The sequence below is a fragment of the Anastrepha obliqua genome, chromosome 3 (assembly GCF_027943255.1).
Source record: "Anastrepha obliqua isolate idAnaObli1 chromosome 3, idAnaObli1_1.0, whole genome shotgun sequence".
Taxonomy (NCBI): Eukaryota; Metazoa; Arthropoda; class Insecta; order Diptera; family Tephritidae; genus Anastrepha; species Anastrepha obliqua.
This window is the reverse complement of record NC_072894.1, coordinates 138889116-138904515: the sequence shown is the minus strand read 5'-3', so window position 1 is coordinate 138904515 and position 15400 is coordinate 138889116. Positions and strand designations below refer to the sequence as shown.

General features: G+C 37.1%; 3 protein-coding genes across 5 annotated transcripts in view; 1 reads left to right on the top strand and 2 right to left on the bottom strand.

Annotated features, from left to right (window-relative positions):
• Window positions 1–231, bottom strand: part of LOC129240119 (CTP synthase) — a 31663-nt gene extending 31432 nt beyond the window's left edge. The window contains exon 1 of the mRNA XM_054875642.1: window positions 58–231. Coding sequence (XP_054731617.1) covers window positions 58–223 — 166 coding nt within the window. The 5' untranslated portion in view covers window positions 224–231. The remainder of the gene's footprint in view (window positions 1–57) is intronic.
• A 5477-nt stretch (window positions 232–5708) lies between these two features.
• LOC129241189 (glycine--tRNA ligase) lies at window positions 5709–8608 on the bottom strand. 2 transcript variants are annotated; one of them, XM_054877396.1, is made up of 2 exons: window positions 8236–8339; window positions 5709–8174 (listed from the first exon to the last, which is right to left on the bottom strand). In XM_054877396.1, exon 2 carries the CDS (start codon window positions 8163–8165, stop codon window positions 5841–5843), a length of 2325 nt encoding a protein of 774 aa, XP_054733371.1. In that variant the 5' UTR covers window positions 8166–8174; window positions 8236–8339; the 3' UTR covers window positions 5709–5840. The 2 variants fall into 2 exon arrangements, 1 of the variants encoding a protein (XP_054733371.1); XR_008582127.1 differs by having other exon boundaries at window positions 8038–8153; window positions 8236–8608.
• A 2739-nt stretch (window positions 8609–11347) lies between these two features.
• LOC129241616 (sideroflexin-2) lies at window positions 11348–14846 on the top strand. Of its 2 annotated transcripts, none has more exons than XM_054878053.1 (7): window positions 11348–11501; window positions 11705–11833; window positions 11897–12165; window positions 13166–13411; window positions 13471–13763; window positions 13824–13871; window positions 13925–14846. In XM_054878053.1, exons 3-7 carry the CDS (start codon window positions 11968–11970, stop codon window positions 14034–14036), a joined length of 897 nt encoding a protein of 298 aa, XP_054734028.1. In that variant the 5' UTR covers window positions 11348–11501; window positions 11705–11833; window positions 11897–11967; the 3' UTR covers window positions 14037–14846. The 2 variants fall into 2 exon arrangements, with proteins under 2 accessions (XP_054734028.1, XP_054734027.1); XM_054878052.1 differs by having other exon boundaries at window positions 11705–11837.
• Window positions 14847–15400: the final 554 nt, after the last annotated feature.

Here is a 15400-nt window from a genome sequence, read left to right as displayed (position 1 = left end):
ATACGCATGCACTTTAATACAATTACAACATTTATTAGCACTATTATCCTAACTTACCATGTTCATATGGCGAAAATGTTCCTGCATCTATATTGATATATGGATCAATCTTAATTGATGTTACATTGAGACCGCAAGATTTCAATAGAGTACCAAAGGATGAGGCGATAACACCTTTGCCGACACCACTGATAACACCCCCCGTTACCAATATGTACTTCATTATTTCCTTTCTTTCCTCTTTCCAATCGAAATATTTATAAATATTCACAGATGAAGTTTTATTGGGATTTCCACTTGATTGTGTTTCACTACGACTTAAACTTTGCAAGTTTTTATTCAATAAAATAGCACGCGGTAGCAGTGTTGAAAGATTTTCCGCACTTGATCTATTAACTTTTTCAAAAGTCTTATTCCATTTGTCGAAACGCAATCAATTGCAAATATAAAACAATTAATAGCGTCGTTTAACTAGTATTTTCTCAGCAACACCACATGTTTTAATTCTTCCACTTTGCATGAATGAAAACACAATCTGCGTCAAATAAATTTCTATGTACGAAAACCTTATAACGAATGCAGAATCCGCATAAAAGCCATGTGGAGTGATGCCGGATTGTTTTAACCAAGATGCCAAAATTTGTATATTATGTGCTAACCACCGCAGTGTACAGAATATAGAAGGTGGCGCTTCCAATAACCGCTTAAGCGATTTTGGCCGAGTTTAACAAAGCGCGCCAGTTGTTTCTCGTGCTAAACGACGACAGTTGGAAACACAAAGCGAAGCCAAGTCCTTCTCCACCTGATCTTTACACCGCAGAGGAGGCCATACTCTTCCTCTGCTACCCCAGCTGGTACCGCATCGAATACTTTCAGAACCGGAACGTTTGTTTCCATTTGAACGAGTGATCCAATCAACGTAGGCTCTGGATATTCAGTCGCCACGCTATGTCTATGCCGTCGTAAAGCTCATATAGCTCATTGTTCCATCGTTTCGGTACCAACGTGGAAAACCCCAAAAATCTTCCACAGACTTTTTCTCTCTGAAAGCCTTAAAAATGTTAATTTTGTTCGTCGAGAGAGTTCTTAGCTACTCAATCGCCTACTTATACCAAAGTAGCGCTTGGTGGCAAGAGATTATCCGTTGGATTTCAAGACTGATATTATTATTGGTGTTAAGGTTGGTTCCTAACTAAACAAAGCCTTTTACAATCTCGACATCATAACTGCCAACAGTGACGTGGGTGCCGATACGCGAGTGCGCCTACTGTATGTTTGATGACAGGAGATACTTCGTTTTGTCCTCGTTTACCACCAGACCCATTCGTTTTGCTTCTTTATCGAGTTTGGAAATGGCAGAACTAACAGCGCGGTTGTTAAGGCCGCTTCTTTATTTTGACAACCGGCTGGTGTAATGAGTGTGAATAACACGAAACACAATAAACAAGAGGGGAAAAATTACTTGTTTGTGAATATTCAGTGAATGGATTAAATTAAGCGAACTAATAAAAATCAAGTACCGCGTGTTAAATTGTGAAATAATGAGATACAATACATATGCGAAGCGCTGACGTCACGGCGAATTAGAAAGGCGCAATCTTGTATTCCCTGCAACTGCATGCATATGTTATGTTGTCGTTTTGTGTTACGATATATTAACACTACAAGACCTATAAATTCTTTAGTGAAAAGTAATGATCAATATAAGCAAAACCAATTAGAAAAAAAAACTTTGATGTGGCATATCCAAAACTACACATTGTAAACACATGTCAATTGCATTTCGTTAATATTTTTTACACCCTGTGTCAAAGAAAATTCCATACAGATATTTGACAAGGCCGTATTTAGAGTAGAGAAATGACAACGTTATGAGTAATCGACATGCACTCCATTTACTAAAATTGCTTGTAAAAGTAGATTAAAAATTGTTAATTCATTTCTTATTTGCAATAAATTTTCCATTAAAGGAGTTGTAAAACTTAAGAAGGAAAGTACTTTCAGCAAGTTTGTCAGATCTGTAGAAATTTTTGTTGCCATAAGAAATGGTTGAAAGAATACACATGGTTGCGCACAAAAATGATTGACTGCTAGATTGCGACATATGGACGTGAGAGAATTTTTGGCTGTGACATAGGAATTATGCAAACGGTAAACCTGCTGATTCTGTCAAATGCACTAAGAGCGGAATTGCGGTTCGCAGATGAACTGATGCTCATAATATTTTAATTTACTTAAGGGGTTACATGGGTTTCGTTGGTTCAAAAAATCGATTTATTTTTTTTTTTTGCTTATTACTTTCTACAACATCTCAGAAATATTATCGTAAATTTTCAAGCCGATCCGAATAATAAATTCGGAGATACAGCCTTTGGAATGTGTGAGCTCCAAGCCCCTTTTATTGTTACTCAAAACTTTAAACGCGTTTTTCTCGGAACCGTATTTTCAAAGTCGGTTGTCGAATGTTCTCGAAAACTACTCAAACGATCTTGATGCAATTTTACACAGGTGTTCGAAATACAATTTACTCGTGCTTGAACGAAGAATTTTGTTTTTTTTTTCAATTAGAACTATTTAAAAAAAATCAAAATGCCAAGCAAATTTGACCGAAATTTCCATTTTTTTTTTTTGGAAAAATGTCTGCCAAAATTCCAATTTTTACTTTTTTTCTTTCCTTCGTTCAAGCACGAGTTTATGGTGTTAACTAAAACACTTATTTTTGTCTTTTCATTTTTGATGAGCCTGTCAGGAGTTATGCTGACAACGCGGACGCACCTTTTTTTCGAGGGGTCTACGGAAATGACGTCACAATAGAGGAGTTTTAATTTTTTTTTGAATATTTTAGAAATGTTGTATCTATAAGACAGAAAAAAGTTTGAATTAAATAAATAATTTTTTACATAGAAAAAAAAAATTGAAAATAGGTCTTTTTTTACCCGACGAAACCCATGTAACCCCTTAAGTTAATCTCGTTTGCAAGCCTTAAAGGTGTATTGTTTTCGGAAATTCTGAATCGCTTCCATTTGCGAACCATCGCCGTTTTTCGCCGCTGGATTTGTATGCAACTGGCACAAACCAATCAAAGAAGCTTCAGTGGGATAACCTATACAGATCCTACTAAGATTGCCACAACGACCTGAAGATAATTACAAAATAAAAGTATATTATGAATGGTAGATGCCAGAGATAAAAGTCTCAACTCTTAAAGCCATGTTTTTGACGTGATAACGTCTTACAATTCGATTTAGCCGGCTGCACGCACGAAAAAATGTGTCGTTACCTTGCTCATTTGTCGTTACCTTGCTCATTGTCGTTACCTTGAATGAACTGCAAGCGAAAGCGCGGAACGAACGACAAAGCAAACAAAGCAAACGAACGGCAACGTTCGACATCTTGCTCTCTCCTACCTAAGTGAGCGTATATATGTATGTATATGCGCATATGCACATAGATATATTCACGTATTTGTATTTGCATATGCCTTCTTATTGATTATTATTAATTTGATTTACTTGAAGAATTTAAAATAAAACCAAGTTTGTTAATAATACCTGTTGTTTTAATGTTGTTATTATTAATTTTTTTATTATATATAAAGGAAAAAATGTATGGTAATATTTACCATAAACCTTATAAGATATGTTGTGTACTAATATATGTATATAAACATGCATATACATATCCCATTCGCGCAATTTTCAAAAAGAACATATCTATATGTAAAGATGAATACAAATCATATGGACATATCAAATATACGAATCTATTCCGTACGCAAGCAAATGTAAGCTAATGTGCTTGAACTGCAAGCGAGAGCGCGGAACGAACGACAAAGAGCACAATCGGTCCCCGCGTTCGGCAACGTTCGACATCTGGCTCTGTCCTACTTGAGTGAACATGTAGGGGAGGGGGCCCAGTTGTGACGCGGGTTTTGAAAAAAATTAAAATTTTTTCCTCAGTTCCGCAAATTGAAAAATGAAGAAGTTTAACATTTAACTATTAACCAAACGCAACTTTTCTCCAAAGAAAGTATGTTTATTTGAGTTACTCAAAAAATTTTGGAACAAATTTTTTCAGGATAACTTTTTTTAGGACAAAAAAAAAGTGGCCCAGTTGTGACGCACCTCAAGAAATTTACTGGAAATGAGAAAATATGAAAGGAATGTCACACCAATTGTTGTGATTTAATGATTTATTTATTTTGAAGGCTTTCAATGGCAAAAATAATGAAAAATACAAAAGAAAATGTCCTTCAATGGCCATAAATGACAACGATTTTTATTCATCATCGTCATCTAAATATTCCTAGTCGTCGTCCACGTCACTTTCGCAGTGTTTGCAAGTGAAATAACTTGCCTGCATGTTGGCGCACTTCAAATGAACTGGACGCTTGCATACGTTGCAATTGATCGAGTTGGCAGTTGGTATTTTTTAAACAACAACAAAAATGTAGGAATTCGGCAGTTCTATATGATCGTAGTGCAAAAAAAAGGTGCGTCATAACTGGGCCACCCGCTGAGTCACAACCGGGTCACGATGCTATTTTGTGTATGACAAGCAAGTTTTTTATAGACACCACATAATCACATAAATCCATATAGAATCACAAAATATACGGCAAATACAATATTTTGATGCATTACACTCGCCTCCCCCTCCCCTATATGTAGGTATATGTATGTATAAGCGCATTTGTATATAAATTCACATACTTGTATTTGCATATGCCTTCTTCCTGTGTGCATGGTAATGAACCATTTCTCTGTTGAGAATAGGACGATGATAGAAAAAGTAGGAAATGAAAGGGAGTGTTTCGAGTGTAAAGAGTCTTGAAAAAGGCAAATCGATGATGTTGCCTCTTAGTGTTGTTGACTTATTAACGTCTGATGCACAATCGAAATTGAAGATATCTTTCATGAATTTGATAAATGTTTCGTCATTTTTCACGTTTGTGTAAATGTAACTTGACCTATTCCATTGCAATTCCATTTACCTCCTCCTCTATATCCATACAAAATATCTATCAAACAAATAAAATTTAAATTTTGTTTTGAAAATTGCAACCATTCCATCAATATTTTCTTATGACGTTGTCACGTTAAACTATCAACAACGACTTTACAGACAACCTCTTTTTTTTAGTTAAAGTTTAATTCTGCCTTCCAACTAAACTAAGTTTAAATTAAAAATTCACTTCAGTTGAACTAGCACTGGAAAACTGGGCCTTAGATGTGAAAATTACAAAGTTTAAAGCTTCTCAAAGTAATAGAGAGATTAACTGTTGAGCAAATTTAAGTTATTTTTTAAACTCCTTTCAAACGGTGATTGTTTTTCATTGAATCTGAAGATATGTGCGAGCCTTTTCAGCCGACAATTCATACATCTCCTGGTGGATAGATCCAAGCGCGGGCTAAACACCTAACCATCCGAATTGACCCAACATGTCCGTCGCATTACACTGACCACTTTTTCACAGCCTCACTTTACGCACTTATTTAGCTTACACAACATTTATCGGTGACAGTTTCCCATATATTACTTAAATATCCTTTTCGGATTTGGATTGAGTACAGCGAATCCTAAGGCTCTTAATCGCTGTTTACCTTTCACAGCAATTAATGTTGGACAATGAATTCCTACTCCCTTTCATTATTGAAAATAAAAATAGATCATTTCCATAAAACAACTGAATTAAACTTAAATGTTGGTTTAGTTGTCAGCATTAGGCAATACGGTTATAATTTATATTCGTACTTTAGCATAAAACAAAACGTAAAAAAATTAAAGAAATCTAAAACATTATCAAAATAGCATGGACATTTTTAAATGCTTCTTATGAATCACTTCGTAGCCTCCTGTTGTTCAAATACGGGATATTTCTCCATCACTTGAGGCCACTTAATCTTGCCAGTAGAGAGATCTTTAACTACATCGATAACTTCATTTATTCCAAGCCGCACTTGTTTCAGGGAGTCTCGATCACGTAAGGTCACAGTGTGAGGCTCTTTCAGCGTGTCGAAATCAATAGTTATTCCCAACGGAATGGCGATTTCATCGGTGCGAGCATAACGACGACCAATCGACCCGCTCGAGTCGTCCACTTTATGCGAAAGCTCTGCTTTGGTTAGCGCAGTAGATAACTGACGTATAAATGGATTGAATTCCGCGTTGTTAGACAACGGAAGTATGGAACATTTTAGAGGTGCCACTACTGAGGGCAGAGTGAAATAACAACGTTGTTCGTCGCCTTCGCGGCATTGGAAGTTTTGTTCAAGCAACGCGTACATTATGCGACCAATCCCGAATGACGGTTCGATTACACTAGGAGTGATTTCCTCTACATGTACGGTTTTTGTGCCATGCTTCACAGAGATAGTATCAGATGTCAATTTGAATTCGCTACCATTGTGAAGGCTTAGCACAAATTCTTGTTTATCGTTCAAGGTTTGCTCAATTTCATTCACTTCGTTTAAAGAAAGTTTAGCCAAAGCATCAGTAATGGACTTTGCATCTTTCTTAAATGTTTTTCCTAATGTTTGTTTGTTGGGCACAATCTCAGACACTTCCACTGTCTTGGGTTCGGGTAAACGTTTTTCAGCCACTAGTCTAACACCGGTGGCTTGGGTGTGCTGACCTAAATCGTAAGCGGATCGATCGGCACAGCCGACACACTCTACCCAGCCATAGCTAGTAAGGCACTCCGCATCCCAGCAATCGCAAGCATAGTGAGCCATTTCATTGCTCATATGTTGACGGAAACGCAAACACTCTGGTTTTATGCCTATTGTTAAGAGGAAAAGGTGAATTCTGGTCATGTAATATCCCAGAGTCTCGTTTGCCACTAGGCTATTTCTTACAGCTTCTCCAATGGTTACTTGCTGTGCTGATTTACCATCCATCTGATTGCATGCAGAGTAAAGTGTCAATCGGGTGTCGGCAATGCTTTCAAACTTGGGATGATTCTTATGAACAGGATCACAAAAATGCTCTATTTCAGCCATAGTAAACTCACGAACGCGAATTAGACCAGAACGTGGCGAAATTTCATTCCGGAATGAATTGCCAATTTGAGCAACAGCAAAAGGTAGCTTGCCCTGGTTAAATTCTAGTAAACGCTTGAAGTTAACAAAAATTCCTTGAGCTGTTTCTGGACGCAAGAATCCCTTCACTAACCCGGTGGGGCCAATTTGCGTGGCAAACATTAAGTTGAACTCAATCGGTTCAGTTAAATCATTACCAGTCAGCGGAGACTTTATACTGTACTTTGAAAGTACGTCGGACATCTCCTGCTTATTCATGCCATCAAGCTTAATAACAATATCTTCACACTCAGCCTTTAATTCCGCTGTTGCAGTCTTCTCCTTTGATAGTTTTTCCAATGCATTTTTTATCAAATGATCAAGCCGGAAGCATTCTCCAGTTTTCACATCCTTTACCATCAAATCTGCGAAACGATCCACATGTCCCGAAGCTTTCAGAACAGGTTCGGGCGTTAATATTGAGCAATCGACCTCAAGCATTTGCTCTTCTAGAACAAAAAATTGACGCCACAAGGAGATAATATTTGATTTCAAAGCACATCCCATTGGGCCAAAGTCATATTGGCCTGTGATGCCACCGTAAATTGCAAAACTTTGATCGTAGAAGAAACGTCGTTTAAGCAAGTCTTCCATTTTCGAGCGATCGAAAGTGACGACACTGGGAGTAAGCTCTAGTTCGCGATCTTCTAACAACTTTTTGCGAGCTTTTAATTCAGCTACAGCTCGTTTAATATCGATTTCTGATGCACCTTTCACTTTCAGTTCGCGCACCAAATTCCCTTGCTCTTGCACTGCACCCCGCAATGGTGCCAACTTTGCTTCAATCTCGGGATTACTCATTATGTCGTTAAATCGTAACCTTACTTTTCGTTTATTTTTCTTTGACCCCCAATTTGGTGTAGCTTCTTTTGAAGCGGCAGTTGTCGGTAACGATTCTGTGTGGTAAGCACTAAATGGGGCAGCTGCTACTTTCTTAACACTGAAATGTGCTTCGCTGGCAAATGTGAAGGTACGTCCCCTAATGCAATTGATGGTATACGATTTCAAATATCGTGGATGAAATTTCCACAATACAGCTGTACAAGAGCGTAGTGGCTGGAACGCTTTGATTACCTGTAACGACATTAATGATATCTTCAATTTGTAAACCATTTTAATTCATTTTTATTTCAAACAATATTTTGCAAAGACTCACCGTTTTTAGGAAAGGATTTTACACTCGTGTAATTACTTCAATCGACACATACGTTTTCAGCTAATTTTCTGACCGACACACAAGTGCAGAGTTGCACAGAGATAATTTTTGTAATACAAAGACTACACTCTGTACAGGATGTTGTCAATAATATTCTATTATACCATTTTATCATACTTGCAACGAATAGCATATATTCAAGGCGAATTTATTATTAAAGTGCAGAATTTATATCGAGACAACTTTTAAAAATTGTTTTTTTTTAGACTGATTTGCCGTACCAATTGCCTGTGTGCATGCTCTATAATACGATTGTATTAAAACTGCTGGAAACCAGCCAAGGCGAATTCATTAATGATAATAAATTCGCCTTGACTAGTACATGTACGCAGGCAATTGGAACAGCAAATCACTCTCAGAAAACCTATTTTAAAAATTATCTCGATATAAATTTTGTACTTTTCTACTCTGTTATCCGTTGTTGCCGAACTACAGCATATCGGCTATTAAAAATTACCTGCTATTCCTGAGCGCATAAATGAATGGAAGTTTTCACTTCAAAAAATGCAAAAAAGTTGCTGAAGAAAAGATGTCTATATTGAAAATGTATTGCCTGGCATAAGTGTCATGGCATAAACGTTTGCCTGTCGAGATTTAGGGATAATCATGCAGTTCGATAACATGACGAATTCATAAAAGATAGTGTTACTATCACAACTGACTTTTTCTCTTTCGTTGAGATGATTTGAAGGTCTCCCACTTTGGCAAATTTCTAAATTGAAGTTTTTGTTTGCTGACGGACCCCTAGCATCTATTCAGAACCATAAATATTTGGAGACTTTTTGGATTTTTTTCTCTGAACTATTTTCAATCCGCGTGCAATTTTGGTGTATTAGGTAAAAGAAAAATATTTTTAGACATGTGTGCAGAAATAATCACAAGCTCTTCTTTTGTGTATTGTAAAAAATTCGTGGCGATATAATTAACAGCATCTCATTAGATGAAAATATTTCTTTACTTTAATTAGGGGCATAGTAAATTGAATACTTCTAAGCCGGTTTCTCCACATTTTGGTATGACACTATTGTAGTAGATGTTTGGGAAGACGCCAGTAATGAGTGAGTAATGAAAGGACTCAATTCGTCTGGCTTTCGCTTACTTTGTTGCTTCTGTCTTGTATTTTATTATTATTATCATTATTATTATTTAGTGACTGGTATGAATACCAGTACTAAAATTATGTTTGAGCATTGGCTGCAGAGGCCATCAGCTCTTGTATTTTATTATTCTTGCTTGTATTGTATCATTCTTGGCTGGAATTTAGAACAATGCCGATCTTGGAATTTCTGGCAAACTATAATGTTTTTTTTAATGAAACTTGGTGGAGATGTTAGTGAGGTGTTAAGGAACACTCTTTATAACTTTAAATTAATCGGGAAATAATAATTTTTTAATTATTTACATTCAAAATGCCCTTGGGAACATCAGTATAATTTGCCACATTACACTCTATATTTTTTAACATTTCACTATAAATCACCAAATATACACTCACACGCGTGTTTGTACCGATTTTTATGCTAATATTCCAATTATATCTATTAAAATTAAATGCAAATTCATTTGCCTATGCAATCACATTCCAATTTTAAGCGCGAACAAGAAGAAGATTGGAATTACAAGAGTATGGTGTTGCCGGATGCCTGCAAATGAAAACAAAAATTAAGTACTTGAGTTTAGTGTTAATGATGGGAATGGGGGTTATTGTGCCTGCTTACTACATACACGCATATGACGTTTTAATTTTGGGTTCAATGGTTTTAACACGGAAAGGAGTTTTACGCAAAAATACTGTGGATTGCGTAGCCGGAGTTGGACTGATGAGGGTTATTTTTTTGAAGTGCGGCCGAAGGCCGCCCACGCGAAAAGGAGTTCTACGCAAAAATACTGTGGATTGCGTAGCCGGAGTTGGACTGATGAGGGTTATTTTTTTGAAGCGCGGCCGAAGGCCGCCCACGCGAAAAGAAGTTCTACGCAAAAATACTGTGGATTGCGTAGCCGGAGTTGGACTGATGAGGGTTATTTTTTTGAAGCGCGGCCGAAGACCGCCCACGCGAAAAGGAGTTCTACGCAAAAATACTGTGGATTGCGTAGCCGGAGTTGGACTGATGAGGGTTACTTTTTTGAAGTGCGGCCGAAGGCCGCCCACGCAAAAAGGAGTTCTACGCAAAAATACTGTGGATTGCGTAGCCGGAGTTGGACTGATGAGGGTTATTTTTTTGAAGTGCGGCCGAAGGCCGCCCACGCGAAAAGGAGTTCTACGCAAAGATACGGTGGATTGCGTAGTCGGAGTTGGACTGATGAGGGTTATTTTTTTGAAGTGCGGCCGAAGGCCGCCCACGCGAAAAGGAGTTCTACGCAAAGATACGGTGGATTGCGTAGCCGGAGTTGGACTGATGAGGGTTATTTTTATGAAGCGCGGCCGAAGGCCGCCTACGCGATAAAGAGTTCCACGCAAAAATACTGTATTAATTAATTTAATTTAATTTTAATTACTTTATTATTTTTTGTGATACGCTTAATATCATTGTTTTTAAGTTTAAATGAGTTGTATGTTTTTATTTTCAAATTCATTTCTCAACTTTAAATTACAGCAAAAAATACTGCAGTTTTACAATGAACCTTCCACTGAACATCCCTGCGTGCGAACTTCGTTTTCATTTCAGGTGTATGGCAACACCAACTTTTCGCTAAATTATAGAACTTTAACATTAAATTACTTAAAAACTATAAGCCTCCGCAGGTTCTGTTTTCAGTTTTAAGATGGGGATACACCCCTCTATCACCCCCTTTTTACCGTTTTTTCCAAAGCGATCGGCATTATACTAAATTCTAGCCTCATTCTTGATAAATATTAATTTATAATATTTAAATTTTAATCGAAATGTAAACAAATCAACAATGCGGCAACTAAGAGTAAGGGAACTTTAAAAGAAGAAAACGCTCCACTACCGAAGTCACCTTGCATGAATTCGCCTTCGCATCACCTGTTGTCGTTGACATGCGCTGTAAACAAATAAATGTGGAAGAAAAAGTAAACAATAAATAATTTGCTCGAGCGAAATGTGATGGATGCTCATTCATAATTCCTTGACAGTGTCTGCGAATTGAATGACTTGGAATTTTAATTTGGTGTTAATTATATGCTGAACTTTTATGAGTTGTTATTTAACAAAAGAGAAATAATATTTCACTCAATAATTTATGTAAGTACCAACGTATGGATATAGATATATAGATTCATATAAAAATTAGTGAAAAATGTTTAGACGTTAATTTGGCTCGATGCCAAATTATTCGCACAAATTCAAAAAAAGCAAAAGTGCTTACATCAAAGTGCAGCTGCCTTTTATCTGTAATATGCCGTCACACACAAACTTTTTATGTTTTGTTTTTTCTAATTTCTCAGTTCATATTCGTACGTTGTCAGCATCACCGATTTTAAACGAAAAAGTCGCGGTTACGCAATTCCATTAATATTTTGACTGATTCCATCACATTTGAAAACTTTGTTGAAGGTAACAAAATGGCTTTGTCAGTGGGTGAGTATAAAATCTTGCGATTAGTAGCGAAGTATAAGACGTTCAATGAACTTGTACAGGACGTATCAACGTGGATGAGCCTTTATATGATCTAAGTACATTTGCCGGCCGCTTTCGTTATTTTGCGTGGATGACGGATCCACGCACTGTAATTTTACCCAATGAACGTTTGATGGAAGCAAAAACGTTGGTAGAAAAATACCGATTGGGTCAGGAGCCGGCGAACACTACTCAAGAACAAGTCAAATATGCAATGAAACTTTATACGTCCGCCTTTCATCCAGATTCGGGAGAGCTGCAAAATGTTGCAGGACGTATGAGCTTCCAGGTCAGTGGTCCAAATTATATCAAAAAAGTAAACAATTGCATTCTAACGCCACACTACAGGTTTATTCTAAAAATTTGCATTTCTTTAGTTTATATCAATTGGATTAGTTGTTGTACAAAAGGCAACAATCAATGCAAAAGTCTCGTGCCACTATTGCAGTAAAGTAAATTCAGTTCACATCTGTTTCCTAGCTAATTTTAGTGCTTAAGTGCAATCAATTTTATTTCATTTGCTTTTGTATAGAGATGTTTATTCATGCTTGTATATGTGTGTGTATGTTTTGTCGTTTGTAAATAGTCGGCTGACTGGTTCTCGCCTGTTTAAAGTTTATCGCTGCGCTCGTGCCACAGCTGTGTGACGTATTTTCTTTTGGGTGCCAAAAATATTTATCTCTAATTAGTCACGCAAAAAGTTTGTATTGGCTGCCCTTGCATCTAATTTACGAGCCGCCTCTGTCGCTGATAAGAGTCTGATAATGGATTTTTTTTCTGCCTCTACGCGTGAGCGGCTTTACTAGGTCACTAAGTCAGATGTTATAATAACAAATTGGTGAATTTTTTAAATAGGTTTGGACAAAGTAGCAACAATTTGTCATAATGTTGTCCTACTGGAGATCCCTATAATTTTTGTCCAGAATTGACCCCGACGTACCAAACATATGTCCTGCTTGTGAAGGCACCCCGCACGACACTAATCACCTTTTCACATGCCCCTCAAAACACACTCATCTAACACTCCTCTCCCTCTGCATCCATCCTGTCGAAACATCATGTTTCCTGGGCCTACCTTTAGATGAGTTTGACAAAGACGACCGGTGATACACTACACTGACAGGGCTTGTATTACTGCAACAACAACATCCCTATAATTTTACAGAAAAACACTTAAGGTGTTGTTTGTCCGTGGTAGGTATTGAACCTTGGTGTCCACTATTGGCATGCCACACACAAGGCCACTCCACTCACGATTCATATTCATATCTGGACATTTTAAAATTTAGGTCCCTGGCGGTATGCTGATAACCGGTGGCATGTTGGCCTTCTACCGCACGGTGCCTGCCGTTGTGCTCTGGCAATTCATCAATCAGTCATTCAACGCCGTTGTCAATTACACAAATCGTAATGCAGATTCACCAACTACAGTTATACAACTAGGCGTTGCATATGTGTCGGCGACTACTTCAGCACTGATAGCGGCACTCGGCTGCAAGAGCTATTGGTCCAAGCGTGCAAGTCCACTATTCCAGGTACGAATTAATTTGCTCTTTCTTTACTATCTTGACTAACGTTTCTTTCAACGCCATAGCGATTTGTGCCTTTCACTGCCGTTGCAGCAGCTAATTTTGTTAACATTCCACTTATGCGTCAAAATGAAATAATCAATGGCATAGAGGTGAAGGATGAGAATGGCAATATTGTGGGGCGTAGTCGTTTAGCAGCGGTCAAAGGCATAACTCAAGTGATTGTTTCACGTATTACCATGGCAGCGCCAGGCATGTTGATATTGCCCCTAATTATGGAGCGCTTGGAGAAAATACCGGCTTATCGGCGCATTCGTTGGATAGATGCACCTTTCCAAACAATGATGGTCGGCTGTTTGTAAGACCGCAATATTATTTAGTTTTTGAACATACGGAATATACTCTAATATTTTTCCAGCTTGCTTTTCATGGTGCCCACTGCCTGCGCTTTCTTTCCGCAAAACTGGTATGTAATTTTCTAATATTTAAGATTATGCGAATTGTATTTGTCGTTTGCAGTTCCTTAAAGACGTCAACGATAAAAATGCTCGAGTCTGATCAGTATGCTGAAATGGAGACTAATACTAAAGGCCACGTACCGCAGCGTGTATACTTCAACAAAGGCTTGTAAGCTTGTAAATGCGCGATGCCGCATCACACAATTTGAATACAATAGACAATACTGCACCAGTGGGCTGCTTCGCTGGTACATAACGCCCATTTGAGATAGCACAATTACTTAAAATTACTGCTGTTAAACTTGCCGTCAGTAGTAAATTGAAAGCGGGACTTCTTAAAAGTATTAACGCAAAAAATTGTTCTTGAATGCGCAACTTAATTGGAAATTAATAGCTTACCGCGTCGTTGGTTGTAAAATGAAAGTTAATTGCTTGGAATCAATGAATTTAAGAAGTCACGCGCAGTCTCTGGAAACTATTTTTAAGCCAAAATAACTACGCATTTTGTAGATGTGATTTAGATATTTAATTTTGTGTTTTGTTCCTTGAATATTCTTAAAGTTTTTATGTATACACGAAATTTGTATGGCACTGGTTGATTTTCACTTTTTTATTGTCAAATTTGAGTGTTTTTTGTTATACTTTACTTTTATTACTACTACTATTTTAGTATTCATTTCTAAGCGAAAATTTGTTTACTAAAGTCAGAGAATAAGCACGCCCCTGTGGCATTTAAATTAACCCAAAATCTTCGTGTGCGGTATTTTTCGTAATTTTTTCTCAAAATATAATTTTGCTCAAACGCAGTGTTGTCCACATAAGTATGCATAGCTCCAACAATATCTCCGTAGATTTCGACAACCATCGTTCATGAATTAGTAAGTAATTTGTATATTGAAATTAAGCGTAAAACGTGCATAAATGTATTGTATTGATTTTTCAAAAGAAAACAATAATAAAAACAAAGAAACATTCAAAGGTAATTCATGAAGGTGAATATTAAGTAGGCGCACTTCTGCATTTGTATGCTAATAGAATAATAATACAAATTTATTAAGCATTCCCATGACAGCCGGTTTTACGTTATAAACTTATTAAGGGAAACAGAGGTAAGTAGTGAAGATTTAATGAATTATAATCAGTTAGAATATCGTGGAACGAACCAAGATTCCTGGCACAAGAAGAGTGCTCCAATAGGAGTTAAAGGATCATATATATAATAGAACCCAAGTACAAACATATTCAAACTCAGTACAATTCAAACTCTATTCAATTATGAAATTTCATTTCTTTAAATTTGAAAATATAGCAGTTAATAGATAAAATTACCTACCTAAACAATCGATTGTTAAGGCGACTTAAGACTGAAACTCAAAATTCTGAGCTTTTCGGTTTATATATATAATTGGCGCGTACACCCTTTTTGGGTGTTTGGCTGAGCTCCTCCTCCTAATTTGTGGTGTGCGACTTGATGTAGTTCCACAAATGGAGGGACCTACAGTTTCAAGCCGAATCCGAACGGCAGATATTTTTTATG

Excerpts from the sequence above, each read along its gene's own strand:
- LOC129241616 (XM_054878052.1), top strand. Across the intron at positions 13,764-13,823 it reads ACAATGATGGTCGGCTGTTT|CTTGCTTTTCATGGTGCCCA; the intron begins GTAAGACCGCAA and ends ATATTTTTCCAG. Across the intron at positions 13,872-13,924 it reads GCTTTCTTTCCGCAAAACTG|TTCCTTAAAGACGTCAACGA; the intron begins GTATGTAATTTT and ends TGTCGTTTGCAG.
- LOC129241189 (XM_054877396.1), bottom strand. The coding sequence starts at position 8,165 with ATGTCGTTACAGGTAATCAAAGCGTTCCAGCCACTACGCTCTTGTACA.